The 18,213-nt window shown below is 48.9% G+C and overlaps 1 protein-coding gene across 1 annotated transcript in view; it reads left to right on the forward strand.

Annotated features, from left to right (window-relative positions):
• Nucleotides 1-18,213, forward strand: part of LOC119977660 (protocadherin Fat 4-like) — a 221,533-nt gene that overhangs the window by 108,620 nt on the left and 94,700 nt on the right. Inside the window, exons 11-12 of the mRNA XM_038818825.1 lie at nucleotides 10,304-10,389; nucleotides 10,525-10,704. Of these exons, the coding sequence (XP_038674753.1) occupies nucleotides 10,304-10,389; nucleotides 10,525-10,704 (266 nt within the window). The remainder of the gene's footprint in view (nucleotides 1-10,303; nucleotides 10,390-10,524; nucleotides 10,705-18,213) is intronic.

Below are 18,213 nucleotides of genomic sequence, written 5' to 3' on the forward strand. Positions count from 1 at the left end.
GTCGACCATTGGGCTGGTAGGCTGAACCTTAACGCTCTGGCATCTTTTCCTGTGTCGCACGAAGAGTTTCGTGCTGTAGCAGCTTCTTTCTGAATCCATCCACTGACTCTACCAGTGGAGCATAACTTACCTTCACCACCTCTACACCTTTTCACAGGAAAACATCTGCCCAGCACATGGGGAAAAGGACCAAAAAAAAACCCTGGGGAGCATCCAAATGTGAAGAACTCACTCCATGGCTGCCACCAGAAGTCGGCTTTCGTATTTCTAAAACAAAACTTTAAAATGAATACAATATTAAACTTTTAACTTCACACACAAAAATAACAGCTTACAATTTCCCCTGGACACAACTATACATTTCCCATTGAACAAAAAGAAAAGAAAAATACAGCCCTTAAAATTAGAGTTATACGTGCTTTATAAAACAGAATTGGAACCCTTTCAGACTCTGGCTGAATATCATCAATTAGCTGCTTCAACGAGTTTGCCAAAGCTTCTTCCTTGTCTTAGATCAGACTGCTCTGCTTTAAAATATTATTACTTTTTTATTAAAAAAATAAAAAAGTAATAATATTTTAAATGTCCGACTTGGAAAGAATGGTGGACTCAGAGTCAGGCAGATCATAACTCAACTCTCTCTCTCTCCAAACTCCCTACCTCTCTGTCTTTCTGAGCTCCACCCAGCAATGACCTCATCTCCCCAAGTTGAAATACACATCTCTGAATGCTGCAAATCACAGTAACTGCTCAGGGGCCTCTCCAGTCAATCCACACTCTTCTGATCAATTTCACCTGCTAAGAAAAATAACATCCTTTTTATAAATGTGACCATTGCAGCCAAACATACTTTACCCCCTGGCTTTTAACTCTTAATTTGTCCCACTATTTATTCCTAAAATCCTCCAATTGTCACACTCCCATCCTTTGCAGGATTCCAGTTAATATCGGGGTGAAGCCAGTGGGGCTGGCTACCTTACTAAGCACTGTGGCAGCACGGTAGCACACATGGCTAGCACTGTGGTTTACGAGGGTCCCAGGTTCAATTCCCTGCTGGGTCACTGTCTGTGAAGAGTTTGCATGTTCTCCCCGTGTCTACGTGGGTTTCCTCCGGGTGCTCCCGTTTCCTCCCACAGTCCAAAGACGTGCAGGTTAGGTGGATTCTCCTTGCTAAATTGCATTTAGTGTCCAAAACGGTTAGATGGGGTTATTGGGTTACGGGGATAGGGTGGAAGTGAGGGCTTAAGTGGGTCGGTGCAGACTTGATGGGAAATGGCCTCCTTCTGCACTGTATGTTCTATGTAAGACCAGGCGGCTGCAAGGCACGATCTGGGGCCAGAGGTCACACCAGCCATGCAGCAGACACAAAGGCACCGATGAAGACCACGGGTCTACTGGACTCGTATGCCCTTCATGGCGCTGTCTGACACCATCTGCCATCGGAGCCTTATGATAGAAACTGTGTGGCACATGTACCAAGTCCATGCGGACTTGGTGCCACATGGTGGCAGAGGGCAAACGCCCCCTGTGCCATCACGGTTACTGCAGGAGAATGATGTCAACTCACAGTGAGGAATAGTCTATGATGCTCCTCAGCTGCTGCTTATGCCTGACTCCTGTCTGTCTTCTGCCAGCACGCTGACTCCCCGACTGCATACCTTTGTCCCCTTGCTCTATATGGGGATTAGGAGTGAGGGTCTAGGGTTCACACAATCATGCCTGACTCCTACCACTGCGATTGAAATATTCGATCTCAGTAGGATGGAGGAGCAGTTGGAGTGAGTACTGCCAGTCCTGGAGGCCCCCCATTGCCTGAACCATGGAGTTTAAGCCCTCAGCCATGGTCCTCAGGGACTGAGCCATGCTTTGGAGTTCTCCCACCATGGATCCGTCCCTGAGCCTCAGGTTTTCCACTGCGGCTGCCACCCTTGCAGTGTTGGCCTGGGTGCTGTGGATTGCCAGCACCATCTCCTGTGACAGAAGGTTTTGGGTCTCCTCCATTTGGCCTTGCAGTCACCTGGTATACCTCCTAGTATTCCCAGCTCTGCCTTTGGATCTCAAGCAGCTGAGAGATAAATGTGTCCAGTGGCATGGCTCCTGGGGCACAGCCAATAGACCTCCGACTGTCCTTTCCCTGGGATGTTCCTATCTCCACCTGGTGTGCATCAGAAGCTGTGTGATGCTCACCAGATAGTGACCTAGAAGCCTACCTGCTAAGATTGCCCTCGGAGGTGTATGTCTCTAGTGGACGGTGTAGGTGATGCATCGTCAGTGTCCCCCTCCGATATCTCCACCAAGGGGGTGTTGAGGTTAGGCAGTGGAGCACTGCTGGTGGATGGGCCAGGCTGATCGAACCATTCACCTGCTCACAATGTGGGAAGGACTCACTTATTTATTCAGCTAGCAAAGGGACACGGTAATAGTACATGACCAGATCAATGGTCTGGGATACACAAAACTGATTTGAGATTGGTTATCTGAATGAATGTTTAGTAGCTCCTTACCTTTTTCTCACAGGCCCACCTTGCTCTCAGTGCAGGCCAGTTCCTGCTCCTCCCCTGAGAGTTGCATGGTTCTCTCCTCAAAAGAAATTAAGATCTTCAGCTCAGCCATCCCACCACCCATTTTCTCTCGCTCACGGCAATTGAGGGTGGGCATCTCCTGCAGGAACACAAATGGGGATGATATGAGAAACCCGCTTGGTGCGTCAGATGTCAATGACACCTGTTATTTGTGGGCACTGCGCATAAGCAGGGAAGGGTTCTGAAGAGGATGTTGGGGGTATGAGGAAGCTTGCGGGAGGTGAGGTGCTGGGGCCGTTCTAGGTGGCAGAATGCAGGATCTAGGTGACATTCTGAGCAGTGACATCAAGGTGAAGTGCAGAAATTAAACAGGGAGAATTTACCTGGCAGAACTGAGTGGGTCATTCATCGTCTTGTGCCATTGCACCCCTGTCGTCTTGTGCTGCCTGCTGACTCTGACCAGTGCTGCGACCATCTCCCAAGCGAGATTCATTATCTTGCTGGAGGGTCTCCTGGCTGTCCAAGGGTATGCTGCTGCCTGTCCCTCCTTCCGGCATCCAGCATATGGGTGAAGCCCCCCTCCATGAATCTAGGAGCTGGTTTCCTCATTGCCATCCTCCTGGCTTGAATGACAAGTGCTGTGCAGCTGTTTAAATGCCCGTCCCCCTTGATTGAAGTGCTCAGACGACCCCGGGGTCAGGAGAAGCAGTAGCTTCTCACCTCAGGCGTGGCGTATTTCACATGGGGAAATTTTTTTTGAGGTGCTGAAAATTTGCAGTCTGGACCGCGTTGCTAGGGCCGACGGGAATCGCGCCAGGTTTCGCACCGAGATTGACACTGCCATTTTCTGGGGGAAATTCCACCCATTATGTCAGTTCACGGCTGTATTGATCTGTGGAATGCTTCATGATGACACAGTTAACAAAAGAAAGATGATAGTATCATCTCGCACACAAAATAAGTCCTTAAGTAACAGTATCTGTATTTCTCTTCCTTTTTATATCGGCAAACTCAAGAGCCAGTAAAATCTGTTTTTTGTCCGCATGGGGTTAAACGCAAAACAGTAAGATTAATAAAGACTGGGCAATCATCACCATGGGTCTGAGAATGAACACGTTGCTGCCTGCACTGCAGGCAGCTGACAGAACTGCTGGTGCCTTACACCTCGAGGTTTTGTGTTTGTTTCAGCACAGATTACACAGGAGGCTTTACTCTGATTGTGCAGATTTTTCCACATATTAATCAATCCTGTGTTGTACCGTCGTTTACCGTGAGTTAAATTGTGTTGATTCTCAGGTTTTAGGTCACTGGGATTCTGTAGATATATTTTCATATGTGCATGGCATCATGATAGTTCTGCTTTGCATATAACCCACATTTTGTAATCACACTCTATGAATCTCCACAGGATCACAAGACTTAGCGAACATAATCTCTGGTCTTTTTAAATGATTACGGAAGACAAATATTACAGTGTTTCAACCGCATGATGCAGCAATATTGTCATCAGTTTAAAGTGCAATTCTATTCATGAGGATTTTTCAACTTATTGGAATGTAACAATCAAAGCAAAATACTAAAAAGACAAATGCTGAGGGTGACACGGTGGTGCAGTGGTTAGCACTGCTGCCTCATGGAGCCAAGGACTTGGGTTTGATCTTGGTCCCGGGTCACTGTCCGTGTGGAATTTGCACATTCTCCCCGTGTCTGTGTGGGTCTCACCCCCATAACCTAAAAAGATGTGCAGGGTAGGGGGATTGGCCACACTAAGTTACCCTTTAATTGGAAAAAAAATAATTGGGTGATGAGACCATCAATTCACGTGACACGTGGTTAGAAGTGAACAGTGGCGGGCCTGGGGTAACTGGAAGATAAATTTGGCCTTCCCCAGGGGAACATGTTCAGATACCTGCAGGTAAAGGCGTTTGCTAGGCGACAGGTAGAGGGATTCCCTTTGCTGCCCTCGCAGGGGACGATGGACAGAGTGCTTTCGGGGGTGTGGGTAGGAGAGGGGAAGGTGTCTGACATCTATAAGGTAATGCAGGAGGTGGAGGAGTCGTCAGTGGAGGAGCTGAAGGCTAAATGGGAGGAGGAACTCGGGGAGCAGATAGAGGATGGGACTTGGGCGGAGGCCTTGGAGAGAGTCAACTCCTCCTCCTCATGTGCGAGGCTTAGTCTCATCCAATTTAAGGTGCTGCACCGGGCCCATATGTCCGGGACTAGGATGAGTAGGTTCTTCGGGGGTGAGGACATGTACACCAGATGTTCGGGGAGTCCTGCGAACCACGCCCATATGTTCTGGGCATGCCCAGCACTGGAAGAATTCTGGAAGGGGGTGGCGGGGACGGTGTCGAGGGTGGTTGGATCCAGGGTCAAACCAGGGTGGGGACTCGCGATTTTTGGGGTTGGGGTGGAGCCGGGAGTGCAGGAGGCGAAAGAGGCCGGTGTCCTGGCCTTTGCGTCCCTAGTAGCCCGTCGAAGGATTCTGTTACAATGGAAGGATGCAAGGCCCCCAAGCGTGGAGACCTGGATCAGTGACATGGCGGGATTTATAAAATTGGAAAAGGTCAAATTTGCCCTGAAAGGATCAATACAAGGGTTCTATAAATGATGGCAGCCTTTTCTGGACTTCCTGGCTCAGAGATAGGTAACTGGGTCAATAGCAGCAGCAACCCGGGGGGGGGGGGGGGGGGGGGGGGGGGGGGGGTGCATTATTGTAGTGTTTATTCTGTAACTTTATAGTGTGTTAATTTGCGTTGTTGTTAAAATGCTGGGTTGTTCATGGGGATGGGGCGAATGTATATGATTGTTAATATATTGTTATTTTCGGTATTTTACTAAGGTGCGTTATTGTTGTATAAAATCAAAATTTCTCAATAAAAATTATTAAAAAAAAAGAAGTGAACAGTGGTTTTAATCGTCTTATAACAGAGCCTGCCTGTGACGAGATGAACTCTAGATGAACAGGCAGGCAGGCTCCGACTGCCAAGCTTTATACAACCAGTGAGGGGGGAAGAGTCATGGGCGGAGCCGAGGGTGGAGCCCAGTACAAACTTCTGTACATTCCCAGTACACCTCCCCCTAGGGGCAGAGCCGCGCAACTGCTCGTGTGCCGAGCTTACAGAGGCATGGTACAACATGTGTGACAACAGTGTGAATTATGCTATTATGATTCACCACATTGGGTACACTAAATTTATTTTGTAGAAGACAAATGCTGAAGGCAGGGTGATGATGCAGTGATGTTCTGCGAAATGGAGTAGTACAACATGAGTTCAACTTTGTGATTCCCCACACAATGAGTTCCCAGTCTCTTGGGAAGGTATTGAGTGGGGGGCAGACATCTCTCAACACGGAGGAAAACATTGAACATAAGTCGTCTTGAGGCTCCCCTTAGTGACCAATTACAGAGCAGCACAAGTCAAGGAAAAAAAAAATCAGAGGGTGAGTCATCCTGATGTGCCCCTGTACATCCCTCAGGAAAAAGTTCCAGAGCGTCATGTAACAAAGGAGGAGTTAATATCGGAGGTGACTCACTGATAGGTGCTCACACATCCCTCAGTGGGAAGTTGTAGGAGGATATTTGAAAACCCTTGGAGTGGTTCAACTACTCATTCTCTCATCCGGTGGATGGTCTCGGTCAGAACTGAAATAAGCTCCAAGCTGAAGAATGAAGTTAACTGGAAAAATACAGGGCGGAATTTAACCTGTATTTGGCAGAGTGACAACTGGAGGGAAAAGCGGCACTGAAGCTGCCGGCACCAATGCACTCCCGTTTCTTGGAGAGCATATGAACCTGTGGAGCCCTCCTCACACAAACACCACACTTGAGCAGTCACCTCACCCCCCGAGAGATGCACTCACCTGAGCGTCTCTGGAGATCTGCCTGATAGATGCACACCATGGGAGACCAGTCATAATTTATGTCAGACTGGCTTCACGCTGACTTGAATGGATTTTCTTATGGGTGGGAGGGGCGGGGGATGATTGAAGCGTAGAGGTCTGATAATGTTATCTAAATGTATTAGAATGACATTCCGTTGGGATTCCTGTTACGTCACTGGCAGGGGGCTGGGTCAATTGCATCACACATTTATGCTGGTGTGAAACGCAATTTGGGCCTCTGGTGAGATGTTCTGCTCCCTTCGCCAAACCCACCCAAAAGGAATGAGACGCTTACTGTTGGAGAATAACGTTCAAATCTATTAGTCATTTCAATATTCTTAAAACATCAAATCTCGCAAATGAAAAGCTTTACTGAAGTATAGTTGTTACAATAATGGGAAGCAAAACGAATTGTGGCAAAAGCCATGAATCCATAGAATCCTGACAGTGCAGAAGAAGTCCATTTGGCACACTGAGTCTGCACTGACTCTCTGAAAGAACACCCCACCTAGGCCCACAGCCCCACTCTATCCCTGTAACCCCACCTAATCTGCATATCTTTAGAAATGTGGGAGGAAACCTGAGCACCCGGAGAAAACCCACACAGACACAGGGAGAAAGTGCAAACTCCACACAGATAGTCACCCATGGCTGGAATTGAAAATGGGTCCCTGGTGCTGTGAGAAGCAGTGCTAACCACTGGGCCACTGAGACACCTCTTCTGAGCTCTTCCTGGGTAACCATCAGAAAGCATTATTTCTGTACTACCTTGACAGATTGCGATTATGACAAAATCCTACACATCCCATTATTCCCCCTCAGGGATCAATGTTGTTCACAATTTACATAGATGATTTGGAGTTGGGGACCAAGGGCAATGTGTCCAAGTTTGCAGACGACACTAAGATGAGTGGTAAATAAAAAAGTGCAGAGGATACTGGAAGTCTGCAGAGGGATTTGGATAGTTTAAGTGAATGGGCTAGGGTCTGGCAGATGGAATACAATGTTGACAAATGTGAGGTTATCCATTTTGGTAGGAATAACAGCAAAAGGGATTATTATTTAAATGATAAAATATTAAAACATGCTGCTGTGCAGAGAGACCTGGGTGTCTTAGTGCATGAATCGCAAAACGTTGGTTTACAGGTGCAACAGGTGATTAAGAAGGCGAATGGAGTTTTGTCCTTCATTGCTCGAGGGATGGAGGGAGGTTATGTTGCAATTGTATAAGGTGTTAGTGAGGCCACATCTGGAGTTTTTTGTTCAGTTTTAGTCTCCTTACCTGAGAAAGGACGTACTGGCACTGGAGGGTGTGCAGAGGAGATTTACTAGGTTAATCCCAGAGCTGAAGGGGTTGGATTATGAGGCGAGGTTGAGTAGACTGGGACTGTACTCGTTGAAATTTAGAAGGATGCGGGGGAACATATAAAATTATGAAGGGAATAGATAGGATAGATGCAGGCAGGTTGTTTCCACTGGTGGGTGAAAGCAGAACTATGGGACATAGCCTCAAAATAAGGGGGAGTAGATTTCAGACTGAGTTTAGGAGGAACTTCTTCACCCAAAGGGTTGTGTATCTATGGAATTCCCTGCCCAGTGAAGCAGTTGAGGCTCCTTCATTAAATGTTTTCAAGATAAAGATAAATAGTTTTTTGAAGAATAAAGGGATTAAAGGTTATGGTGTTTGGGCGGGAAAGTGGAGCTGAGTCCACAAAATATCAGCCATGATCTCATTGAATGGCGGAGCAGGCTCGAGGGGCCAGATGGCCTACTCCTGCTCCCAGTTCTTATGTTCTTATGTTCTATTTGTTCAGTTGTAATATCATGCTTTTGGATAGTGTTTACTTCAGAGAGAATTACAGGAGTATGGCACAAATTTAATTAGCATACATTGAGGCATAAATGGATAATCAGCCAGTTACGCATTGGCCTAAGTGACCGGTATTAATCATAGCTGAAAGACAGTGGCTGTAATTATCCCACAATTGCACAGTGTGCTGGATCAGGTGAGAAAGGCTGTATGAAACCTACTGGCTACACATGTCATTTCTCATCCGATTAAGCAATTTCAAAGCATTGGTGAGATCACACAGCCAGCTCTGGGGAGTGGGGCAGGGGGGCGGGGGGGGGGGGGGGGGGGGGGGGGGGTGGGGGTGGGGGGGGGGGGGTGGGGGGGGGGTGGGGATCCTAAACCCACTGGCAACGGCAGGATTCTGGGGAAGCACCGATCTCAAGATCCTCTTGTAGGCTCCCCTCTCCCACTCTCCCACTCACGGAGATCAGGACCCCCTGGCAGATGAGGGGACATCCCTCAACCCCCACCACTCAAAGATCACAGCACCTCCCCCACCCTCATTGGAACCACCTCCCTCCCCATCACTGGCTCCGTCCCCACACCCTCCACAGTCACGGGCCCCCCACTCCAATGCCTGTGCAACCCCCCCCCCCCCCCCCCCCCAAACAACCATCGGGCCCCTCACCGCACATAAGGGGAACCCTACAGTTGGACTTCCCAGAGGGCCTATCCCTGGCAGTGCCAGATTGGCAGTGCCAGATTGGCAATGCCAGGGGGCAGAGCCAGAGCGCTGCCCAGCTATGTCCCTCACTACCCGGGGGGCTGTCCTCCCGACGTGGCCATCACAATTGATTCTCATTTTTGAAAACCCGCAGTGATTCGCGCTGGTGGGAGGATGAGGCAATGGGCGGACATTACTGGCGGTAAAGGGGCTTAAGTGTATTTAAATTGATTAGAATTTATGGAAATTGGGTTCACGTCCTTTCTGGGCGGGGGGCAGGGCAGATCTCAAGCTGAGATCCCGCTGACGCAAATCCCGTTATGGCTCTCATGAGATTTATCGGCCATGATGGGGTTTGCGCCTGTGGTGAACGGGCCTTTTGAATTCCACCTGTTGTGTTCTGCCCAATTGTGATGGTTCACATTCAACTGACTAAACCTAAAGAAAACTGTGTGCAATATAGACTAAGTGCAATAATCATATTGTTAACAACTAGATAATCTATTCAGCATAAAGAGATGAAGGATTGGATTTTCAAAAGATTATGTTAATGTAAATCATATTGCTGAACTCTTTAACTCCCCTGCAATCATTTTAGCAAAATCTTTTCTTCTCATTTTTTAGTCATATTTTACATTATTCTGGGATGTTTAATTTTGTGTTCTGCGTGGTTTGCCCGGTTGTTTGTTAATGCATTTGAATCAGTTCTGAGCTGCAGGAATGGAAATGAGAAAAGAAACAGAAGTTGTGTTTCCCAGTGCAAAATACCCCCTTACTATTTTATCACAGGCTCCATTCCAGCTTTCTTGGCATTGACATCACCTCCTGTTGGGTGCAACATAAGCAATAGCAAAAGAAAATGAGAAGAAAAGATGTTGCTAAAATGATTTGCAGGGGAGTTAAAGAGTTGAGCAATACTGGACTTGCACTTCAGGGGCCTGAGCTGAAACCCCGGCCTGTTTGATGGGACTTAACTGTCCTCTGACTCTGAGGACGTTGTATGTTGCAATTGAGTTTTTAATGGCCCTGAATCCACAGCAGAAAATTAGCAATAAATTGCCAGCCTCAGTCAAAAAGGCCAATTGTGGAAAAGTGAAGGCCACAAAAGGACATTTTTGTAATCTGTCAACATTTTGTTCACAGCACAGTTTCCGAAATTTAGGCCAGAATGTTCGAAACATTCATAGTAAAAAAAAATACTGTAAATGGGAGGAGAAGCATTTCTCTGAGTGCCGAGGTAGGGGTAGGGTGGTGAGTGTGTGTGTGTGTGTGTTGGGTGGGGGAGAGGGGTACGTGATGGTGCAAGATATTTGTTTCATTGGTATTGTGCTTGAAGTGAGCAGCAACTAGCTTGTTTTTTTTCTCTGGCTACATTTACAGGTTGGATCCCTGACAGTGGATAATTGCACCAACGATTGTCCAGCACAGTTCTGCTTTGCAAGCACACCAGGCATAGGCACAGAGAGGTATCAGTGTATATTCAGCTTTTAGCCGTCCAAACACATTTATTCTGTTCAACTAACCTTACGAAAATTGTCATATCATGTGATTCAAAACATAATTCTGCAAATTTATACACTCTTACCTGGTCTTACTCTTAGAACTCTGGATTTGGATAAAAATAGTATGGTATTCGGAGGAATCAAATCGATTGACCCCATACTCCTTCGACCAGATCAAGTAAAAACACATGACTTCATTGGCTGCGTAAAGGAACTTAAACTGAACAATGTTCCTGTTAAATTTGCTGAGGCGCTGTCTTCAAATAACATCCTCACCAGGTACCGTGTTTCACATAATACTGCTGTGTCATTTTATTGATAGTACGGAAAAGCAAGCTCTTCTGCAGCAATAGCGGCACAATGGTTATTTAGTCAATTATTTCTGGGAATCTTTTGCCAGTATTTGACAGAATAATTTATTTAGACTCTCAGACATTCCAGTGAACATTTCCTGAAATCTATATGTACACTGCCCTTATCTATACACGGAAGACAAATGATAGTGTGGAGCTATCATCCTTTGCCACCCCCCCTCCCCCAATTTGTTGGTAAGATCCGGTTAGGGACTGATAACATTTTGTTTAAAGTAGACAAAGCTTGACACTTGCTCATGTGAAGAAAGTCAAAAGATTCCAAGAGATTTGAACAAACAAAAATAGACTTTACTAGACAAGGTTAGAAAGATAGAACAATTTACAATATTTAGCTTATACTCCGATATTCAGGGTAGGCAAGTAAATGTGAATTACAAAGCCAACTGTGGTTGAACTCATCATACTATTTGATTAGTAGTAGATATGACCAAGTCAGAGTCCATGGCCGGGATTCTCTAATAATGGGGCTATGTCCCCAGGCCGGCGTGAAAAGCGGCACCAACCACTCCGGCGTCAATGGCCCCCGAAAGTGAGGATATTCTCCCCTTTCTAGGGACCTAGGTTGCTGCCGGAGTGGTCCCCGCAGCTCCAGCCGGCGCGAAAAGGCCCACGCGAGTTTGCATATGCCCGGAACGGCGCAGTATTTCCGCGCATGCATGGGGGTTCCCTTCTCCCCGCAGGCCCCCTAGCAATATGGCGGAGCCCTACAGGGGCCCGGCACAGAGAAAAATAAGCCCCCATGGAATGAGCCTGGCCACCGATCGGTGGGCCCTGATCGCGGACCACGCCACCGTGCCACCCCCCTGCGGGTCAGATCCCCCCTCCTCCAGGACGGCCCTCGCACACTCACCTTCCAGGTCCTGCCATGTGGGACCCGAGTAACCCATGCCGGCAGGCCTTGGCCAAACTCGTCGGCCACTCGGCCCATCGGGGGGGGGCACTGTCAACGGCCCTCGACCGGCGTGGCGGGAATCCCACGGGCACCCGAGAATTGGCGCTGGAGCACGGGGACGCCAGCGTCGGGGCGGTGGGGCATGATTCTCGGGTCCTCCAGGGGATTCTCCGACCCGGTGCCGGGTTGGAGTATCCCGGCCCTTGTATTTCTCAGAAACCCACACAGCCATGCGTAACACTGTGAGTCAACCTATCTCACTGAAACTCCACCTCTCTCATGAGGTTTTCAAACTTCACCTTTGAAGATCTCGGCTTGGAATTCTCTCCAAAGCGGTTCCAACTCTAATGGTTTCGATGAGAGCCCACCTTGCTGTGTTTCAATATCGCCTTCCAAGGTTACATTCCCCTGGATTCCTGAGTGCATGCACACATCAACGTACAAGCATAATTTCAGCTCTTTGACTACACCAAGCAGAATACTACTGCAGGAGTACCTTTGCTCCAATGGCTTCAGCATGCAGTCACCAACATTTGACTTCTCCCTTGCATCTTCAAGGCTTCTCTTGAGTCCTTTTCAATGACCAAACTCAAATGGCATTAACAATGGCCCACCTCGCAAGGATTCAGTCTGGTCGTCATTCCACTGGATTCTCGAATACTCATGCAAGCACCAAAGTACAGGCACAATTTCAGATCTTCAGTCCTAATGGCCTTCTTCAATTACCAGGGATCCCACTGACTCCAAACTTGGCTGTTTGGGAACTCACTCTATCCCTCTCCCTTTTTCCTTGCCTGAAACACTTGCTGGCTACCATGCTCTGCACTCGGTCACCTGATTCTAGTTTTTTTGCTCCCTTTATAATTTTTCTTCAAGCGAAGGTCAAAAGAACATAAAGATGCAGAACTGCGAATGTGCAGCCCACTCCTGGCCTGTGCATACACACAGGAAGTCTGAAGACTGTTGGGAATTGAGGTTCCTGACCTCCAACCTCGGCACTCAGGTAAGATACCAGTATAAATACGTGTCAAGTGAAGACCAGCTATCTCTCCACAACAAAAGAGAAAGAAAGGAAACCAGAGATCTAATGAAAATGACCATTAAAATTGGTTTTGAGTGGCTGCACGATAAGGGCTATAAAGGTTGGCAACCTGTTTTACATCCAGCCGTGTATTCCTTCTCATTGATTGCATTGAAAAAGAAAATCCAACGGTGTACAAGTGAGCCCCTGATTCACAACCTCTTGTTTTACCGTGTCCATGAACACGCTCACCACCAGTGTCTTTTGAACAGTTCTATCTTAATAAAAATCTTCCATTTGCCGCCTGGAAGCTGGGATAATCACGTCTATGATTTGCATGACATTCCTTTGACTTGTTGTCGATGAGCAAGAAATAAAGAGGAAATAGCACTGAATCGCGTGCCAGGAAACAGCACCAAATACTTGTGAGATGGGAAGGGCTATGAATAGAGACCCCGATGCACATGGGGCAGCAAGTCTGCCAAGGTTCACAGGGGAAGGGAAAGGAAATTGAAAATGGGCCTTGAAAAATATTATACGCGGACCAAGATGAAAGAAATGCTGCAGATGGTGGACATCTGAAATAAAAACAGAAAATGCTGGGAAGACCCAGCAAATCTGGCAGCATCTGTGGAGAGAGAAACAGAGTTCACATTACGAGAGCTCTGAAGAAGAGTCATGCGGACTCGAAACGTTAACTATTTCTCTCTCAGGGCGACACGGTGGTTAGCACGGCTGCCTCACGGCGCTGAGGACCCAGGTTCGATTCCAGCGGAGGGGGGGGTCAGAGTATCCCACCCCATATTTCAGACAGACTTACCGCAAGTGGTTAAGTAGAGACATTGCTCCTAAGGTTACACAGTTCAGTCCAAGTTGCCAGTCATTCAGGTTTACTTGTAGCTTTACTTGCATCACATGAGTTTTGCCTGTTCCAGGTTATCTTATCCAGTATGTCCAGTAAAATATTGAAAAAAAAGTGGCATAACCTATCTTGAATTTCCTTTCAGCTGATTACTACAGAGTTGTGGTGGAAGTTGCCATGGAAATATCCATAGCTTGGAACATCTCACCTTCCCTGTGAACATATGAGAGCAGTGATAGCTGAAGGAGAAAATATTGATATATATGCCTACATAATAATGTGCAATACATTAAATGGCATCACAGTACAGATAATAAGATTCAGAATAAAGCAGAATAAAATGCAAAGAAAAGGTTTGATATTTTCTCGCTAGAAGTCTCCGACTGCTGGTGGTTCCAAATAAATTCAAAGTTCCCCTGCCCCAAGGTTTCAGTTCAGACACTGTAATGTTTCCTCAAACATTAATATTACAATTGGTCAGCTGTCAGGAGCAGCTTTACAACTGCAATGTTAATCCGATTAAAATGAATGCATGAAAATAAATAAAAAGTCTTAAACGCTGCATTTAGGCCACAAGAAAGAAATAGGAACAGGGAAAGGTGGCAGATACCCGTATTCGATTCCGACCTTAGAAGACTGTGTGAAGTTTGCGCATTCTCCCCGTGTCTGCGTGGGCTTCCTCCTGTGTGGTAAACACCACGAGTAACATTGCATGTATTACAGTACTGCCCCTGTAATACAGGTATAACAGTAAATCCCCGCCTGCTGGCTCCTCCTGGCAGGCGGTGTATAAAAGTGTCTGCTCTCCTGTGCTGCTTCCATTCTGGTTCCAGCTGAAGGAGGCACAACATCTTGTGCAGTAAAGACTCGATTGTTTCACCATTCTCGTCGTGTGGTAATTGACGGTACATCAATTTATTGCACAAAATTTTAAAAGGTGAACATCTTAATCAAGCCTGATCACCTGGAGCTGAGCCCTCACACAGCCAGTGCCACATCCACCTTCGACCACTGGCTAGCCTGCTTTGAAGGCTACCTCAAAGCAGCCACTGAAGAACTCTCGGACCCACAGAAGCTCCAAGTCCTCTACTCACGGGCGAGCCCTGAAATTTTTCCCCTCATCCGGGATGCGCCTACCTACACAAGCGATAACGCTTCTAAAGGGACATTACTCAAGGCTCCTCCTGGCCACGAGATGGCAACTCCCGGGAGAGACTCTGGACGATTTCTTGCGGGCCCTACAGACTCTCGGTAGGAACTGACTTCCAGGCAGTTTCGGTAGTCTAACACACCGAACTATTAATCAGAGACGCTTATGTCACGGACATGAAGTCTACGTACATTCACCAGCGACTATTGGAAGGGGGTACGCTCGATCTTGCAGGGACTAGGCAGCTCGCTAACTCACTCGAAGTGGCATCCCGTAATTTGGAGGCCTACACCCCCCACCAGCTGCTGACTCGAGCTCACCGCAAGCCTGCGCCACGCGGTAGCCAGCCAGCTCCGGGGGGCCCAAGTGTTATTTTTGTGGCCAGAGCAAACATCCCAGTCAGCGCTGCCCGGCGTGGAGCATGACTTGCAACAGGTGTGGGAAGAAGGGCCACTTTGTTTCCGTTTGCCAAGCCCGGTCGGTCGCCGCTGTTTCCAGGCCCGGCATTGCTACACCCCCCACGTGTGATCCAGGGGCACCGCTATCTTCTCCACCACAAGCCATGTGCGGCCCATGGGCGCCGCCATCTTTGATGCCGCCCGCCATGTGTGCCATTTTGGACTGCGCCTCAGGACCCCTGCTTGTCTGGCCGTTCGCTGCCTGCTGATACCTCTGCCACCGCTGATCAGCCCAGGACCACCCAACATCTTCCGCAGCTCGCCTCCATCACCCTGGATGAGTCTCGGCCCCACAACCTCGTGACCGCTACGACGATGGTGAAGATCAACGGGCACGAGACGACCTGCCTCTTTGACTCCGGGAGAGTTTCATCCACCCTGCTAGGGTAAGGCGCTGCTCCCTCCTGTTACTCCTCGTCACCCAGAAAATCTCCCTGGCCCCCGGATCCCATTCCATTGAAATTCGGGAGTACTGTGTCGCGATCCTTACAGTTCAGGGCGTAGAGCTCAGCAACTTCAGGCTATACATCCTCCCCACCTCTGCACTACCCTGTTACTAGGCCTTGATTTTCAGTGCCATCTCCAAAGCCGAACTTTGAAATTCGGCAGACCCCTGCCGCCCCTCTCCGTCTGCGGCCTCACAACCCTTCAGGTCGAGCCACCTTCACTGTTTGCAAATGTCACCCCGGATTGCAAGCCCATCGCCACTCGCAGCAGACGGTACAGTGCCCAGGACAGGACCTTCATCAGGTCCGAGGTCCAACGGCTTCTGCAGGAGGGGATCATTGAGGCCAGCAACAGCCCCTGGAGAGCTCAAGTGAAGACTGGGGAGAAGCACAGGATGGTCATTGCCTACAACCAGACCATCAACCGGTACACGCAGCTCAACGCGTACCCCCTCCCGTGCATATCTGATATGGTCAATCAGATTGCGCAGTATCGAGTCTTCTCCACAGTTGACTTGAAGTCCACCTACCACCAGCTCCCCATCCGCCTGGAGGACCGCCAATACACTGCGTTCGAAGCAGATGGCCGCCTCTATTACTTCCTTAGAGTTCCCTTCCGCGTCACCAATAGGGTCTCGGTCTTCCAGCGAAAGATGGACCAAATAGGCAGCACAGTAGCATAGTAGTTAGCACAATTGCTTCACAGCTCCAGGGTCCTAGGTTCGATTCCAGGCTTTGGTCACTGTCTGTGCGGAGACTGCATGTTCTCCCCGTGTGTGCGTGGGTTTCCTCCGGGTGCTCCGGTTTCCTCCCACAGTCCAAAGATGTGCAAGTTAGGTGTATTGGCCATGCTAAATTGCCCCTTAGTGTCCAAACATGCCCTTAGTGTTAGGTGGGGTTACTGGGTTATGGAGATAGGGTGGAGGTGTGGGCTTGGCTAGGATGCTCTTTCCAAGAGCTGGTCCAGACTCGAGGGTTGAATGGCCTCCTTCTGCATTGTAAATTCCATGAAATTCTATGAATGGTTGACCAGTACGGGCTGCGGGCCACCTTCCCGTACCTAGATAACGTCACCATCTGCGGCCACAATCAGCAGGACCACGACGCAAACCTCACTCCTTAACCTCACCACAATAAGGAGAAATGCGTGCTCCGCACCAACCGCTTAGCCATCCTTGGCTACGTAGTGGAAAATGGAGTCCTAGGGCCCGACCCTGACTGCATGCATCCCCTCCTGGAACTCCCTCTCCCCCACTGCCCCAAGGCCCTGAAACGATACCTGGGGTTTTTCTCGTATTATGGCCACTCATTCAGTCCACAGTTTTCCCCCGGTGGCTGAGGGCCACCAGGCATTCAACCGTATCAAGGCGGACATCGCCAAGGCCACGATGCACGCGGTTGATGAGACCCTCTCATTTCAGGTGGAGAGCAATGCATCAGACGTAGCTCTGGCCGCCACCCTCAACCAGGCGGGCAGACCTGTGGCTTTCTTCCCCCGCACCCTCCATGCCTCTGAAATTCGGCACTCCTCTGTCGAAAAGGAGGCCCAAGCCATTGTGGAAGCTGTGCGATATTGGAGGCATTACCTGGCCGGCAGGAGATTCACTCTCCTCACTGACCAACATTCGGTTGCCTTCATGTTTAACAATACACAACGGGGCAAGATCAAAAATGACAAGATCTTGAGGTAGAGGATCGAGCTCTCCACAAAAACTATGAAATCTGTATCGCCCGGGGAAGCTCAATGATCCCCCTGATTCCCTATCCCGCAGTACATGTGCCAGCGCACAAGTAGACCGACCCCGGGCTCTCCACTATGACCACTGCCACCCGGGGGTCACCCGGTTCTTCCATTTTGTCAAGGCCTGCAACTTGCCCGACTCCATTGAGGAGGTCAGGACCGTCACCAGAGACTGCCAAGTCTGCGCAGAGTGCAAGTCGCGCTTCTACCAGCCAGATAGAGCACACCTGGTGAAGGCCTCCCGCCCCATTGAGCGCCTCAGCATCGACTTCAAAGGGCCCCTCCCCTCCACCGACCGCAATGTGTACTTCCTCAACGTAATTGATGAGTACTCCTGGTTCCCATTCGCCATACCCTGCCCAGACATGACTTCTGCCATGGTCATCAAAGCCCTGCACAGCATCTTCACTCTGTTCAGTTTCCTCACCTACATCCACAGCGATCGGGGATCCTCCTTCATGAGTGATGAGCTGCGTCAGTTCCTGCTCAGCAAAGGCATCGCCTCGAGCAGGACGACCAGCTACAACCCCCGGGGAAACGGGCAGGTGGAGAGGGAGAACGGGACGGTCTGGAAGGCCGACCTGCTGGCCCTTCGGTCTAGAAATCTCCCGGTCTCCCGCTGGCAGGAGGTCCGCACCGACGCACTCCACTTCATCTGGTCGCTCCTGTGCACCGCCACTAATGAAACCCCTGACGAACGTGTATCTTCATCTTTATTGGTGTCACAAGTAGGCTTACATTAACACCGCAATGAAGTTACTGTGAAAATCCCCCAGTCGCCACACTCTGGCGCCTGTTTGGACACACAGAGGGTGAATTCAGAAAGTCCAAATTACCTAACAGC

Source organism: Scyliorhinus canicula, chromosome 14, assembly GCF_902713615.1.
Source record: "Scyliorhinus canicula chromosome 14, sScyCan1.1, whole genome shotgun sequence".
Taxonomy (NCBI): domain Eukaryota; kingdom Metazoa; phylum Chordata; class Chondrichthyes; order Carcharhiniformes; family Scyliorhinidae; genus Scyliorhinus; species Scyliorhinus canicula.